We start from the raw sequence: 3,306 nt of genomic DNA, 5'->3' as shown, positions 1-3,306 counted from the left end.
CTGGGAGGGACTGGAAGGAACCTGGGAGAGGCCTGGGATAAACTGGGAGGGACTGGGACAAAATGGGAGGGATTGGGGGGGACTGGGAGGGGACTGGAAGGAACCTGGGAGAATCCTGGGATAAACTAGGAGGGACTGGGATAGACTGGGAGGGACTGGAAGGAACCTGGGAGAGACCTGGGATAAACTGGGAGGGACTGGGACAAAATGGGAGGGATTGGAGGGGACTGGGAGGGACCTCAGAGGAACCTGGGAAAATCCTGGGATAAACTGGGATAAACTGGGCGGGACTGGGACAAAATGGGAGGGATTGGGCGAGACTGGAAGGGGACTGGGGGGGCTGGGAGGGGATTTGGGGTTACTGGTTTATACTGGTTCAGGGCTTTTCATTACTGGTTCAGGGTGCCCATTGCTGACCATTGGGTGCCCATTTGGTGACGCTGTTTCCCCCCCCAGGGAGGGCCGGTGCTCCTTGGTCACCTCCTTCGGGGTCTTCAAGTACATGGCCCTGTACAGCCTGGTGCAGTTCGTGTCCGTGCTCCTGCTCTACACCGTGAGTGCCACCCCGAATCCCCGCTCTTCTCAGAATTCCTGGGGCGCCGATGCCTTCTGGGGCTGCCTAAAAACAGAGCCAGACAAAATGAAGGGAATAAAAAGTGGGTGTATTGATTGAAGGGCTCTCAGGTACTTTTTGGGCAGATAAAACCTCCCCAGGGGCCACACTCAAAAATGAACCACAGCTCGCAGGTTTTCACACTTTTATCACTTTGGTCCATTTGCATATTGGGGGTTAAACCTCCAATTCCAGCTTCAGCTAATGAAGTCATTCACCCCAAGTTTGCTCCCCCAGCTCCCTTTGGCCCTGAGGCGGTGAGGTGTCCTTGAGTGCCAGGCCGGGAGAGGAATTGCTGTGTGTGCCCCAAACGGGAGAGCAGCAGCTGGCACTGCGTGTGGGGTTTGGAGTTCTGCACTAAAGAACTGCAGGGTTATATTACAAACTACAAACTGCAAATACAAATAATAAAAAATGTATTAAATGAATATAGGAAATCCTGAGGCAGTGAGGTGTCCTTGAGGAATTGGAGAGGAATTGCTGTGTCTGCCCAAAACGGGAGAACAGCAGCTCACACTGTGTATGGAGTTTGGAGTTCTGCACTAAAGAACTGCAGGGTCACAAATACGTGGAAAATATAAAAGCTCAAACCCTGAGGCATCAGCCCCAGTGGTTCTGAGCCTGTCCCTTCCCTCCTCCGCAGATCAACACCAACCTGAGTGATTTCCAGTTCCTGTTCTTCGACCTGGTGATCACCACCACGGTGGCCGTGCTGATGGGGCGCACGGGGCCGGCGCCGGCGCTGGGCGTGGGGCGGCCGCAGGGAGCCCTGATCAGCGGGCTGGTGCTGGGCAGCCTCCTGCTGCAGACAGCCCTGCTCATCACCGTGCAGGTCCTCAGCTACTTCATCACCGTCTCACAGAGCTGGTGAGGGCCCCAGATCCGGGAATCGTGGGATTCGGGGCTGGAAAGGGTCATCGAGTTCAACTGCCAGGCGCTGTTTGCTGCTGAGCCCCAAGTGCCATGTCCACGGGGTTTTTGGGCACTTCCAGGGGTGGTGATTCCACCCTCCCCTGGACAGGCTGTTCCAGTGCTTTGCAGCCCTTCCCATGAGGAAGTCTTTCCCAATATCCCACCTGAACCTGCCCTGGTTTCCTGAGGGTTTGGTGATGGGCACAGCACTGAGATTGTGGCAGAGCCCAGGGTGTGTCCTGGGATTTGGGATCCGGCAGCAAACAGGGAACCATGGAATGTCCTCAGCTAAAAGGGATCATCCAGTCCAACCCCTGGCCCTGCACAGACACCCCAACAATCCCAGCCTGTCCTGGAGCTCTGGCAGCCCCAGGGCTGGGACCATTCCCTGGGCAGCCTGGGCAGTGCCAGCACCCTCTGGGGAAGAGCCTTTCCTGAGCTCCAACCCAAACCCCCCTGGCCCAGCTCCCATTGCCAAGGGATCTATCCCTGGTCCCAGAGCAGAGGTTGGAGCTGCCCCTGCTCTTCCCAAAACTGTGACTGATGGAGAACGAGGGGTGGTGCCCGGCCCCCCTTGGCCTCTCTGCCGACCCTGTCCCCTGTCCCCCGGGCCAGGTACGTCCCCCTGAACAGCACGGTGACAGCGCCCCAGAACCTGCCCAACTACGAGAACACCGTCCTGTTCTGTGTCACCGGCTTCCAGTACCTCATCCTGGCCGTGGCCATGTCCAAGGGCTACCCCTTCCGGGAGCCACTCTACACCAACGGTGAGGACACGGGGACACCCATGGGGCACCCAGGGGGACACCCAGGGGGACACCCACAGGGCACCCATGGGGACACCCAGGGGGATACACAGGGAGACACAGGGACACGCACGGGGACATCCACAGGGCACCAATGGGGGCACCCACAGGGCACCAATGGGGACAGCCAGGGGGACATCCATGGGACACCCAGAGGGACACCCACGGGACATCCATGAGACACCCATGGGGACACCGAGGGGGACACAGGGACACCCATGGGGGCACCCACGGGGACACCCACAGAGCACCCACAGGGACACCCACAGGGCACCCATGGGGACACTGAGGGAGATACAGGGACACCCATGGGGACACTCACAGGGCACCCACAAGGACACCCAGGGGAACACCCATGGAGCACCCACAAGGACACCCACGGGGACATCCATGGGACATCCATGAGACACCCACAGAGACACCCATAGGGGCACCCAGGGGGACACACAGGGACACGCATGGAGGCACCCACAGGACACCCACGGGACACCCACGGGGACACCGAGAGCCACCAGCCCTCCCTCCCCTGCCCCTCACCCCGCTCCCTCTCGCCCCCAGTGCTCTTCCTGCTCGTCCTCATCCTGCTCTTCGGCCTGATGATCTGGCTGACCCTGTACCCGCTGGGCTTCCCCAAATCCCTGCTGAAGCTCCAGCCCATCGAGGATTTCAATTTCAAGCTGCTCCTCTTGGGCATCGCCGCCCTCAACTTCTTCGCTGCCTTCGTGCTGGAGGTGGGTCAGGGGGGCTTTGGGACAGGGCATCCCCCTGGAGCTTCCCCAGGTGGGCACGGGGCTCTCCTGTCCCCCCCCAACCCCATTTCCCTCCTGCTCTGGCCCCAGACCGCCCTGGATCACGGCTTGCTCGGCTGCTTCCGAAGGCTGCGCCGGAAAAAAGCCTCCAAGAAGCTTTTCAAGAGGCTGGAGAAGGAGCTGAGCCAGCAGCAGCCGGCCCGGACACCCCCGGAACACCCCCTGG

General features: G+C 60.0%; 1 protein-coding gene across 1 annotated transcript in view; it reads left to right on the top strand.

Moving 5' to 3' along the window:
* ATP13A2 (ATPase cation transporting 13A2) overlaps window positions 1-3,306 on the top strand; it is a 21,446-nt gene that overhangs the window by 16,558 nt on the left and 1,582 nt on the right. The window contains 5 exon segments of the mRNA XM_031062975.1: window positions 402-553; window positions 1,257-1,480; window positions 2,141-2,292; window positions 2,890-3,062; window positions 3,171-3,208. Of these exon segments, the coding sequence (XP_030918835.1) occupies window positions 402-553; window positions 1,257-1,480; window positions 2,141-2,292; window positions 2,890-3,062; window positions 3,171-3,208 (739 nt within the window).

Source organism: Geospiza fortis, unplaced genomic scaffold (assembly GCF_000277835.1).
Source record: "Geospiza fortis unplaced genomic scaffold, GeoFor_1.0 scaffold4, whole genome shotgun sequence".
Lineage (NCBI taxonomy): Eukaryota > Metazoa > Chordata > Aves > Passeriformes > Thraupidae > Geospiza > Geospiza fortis.
This window is presented reverse-complemented; position numbering and strand designations above follow the sequence as displayed.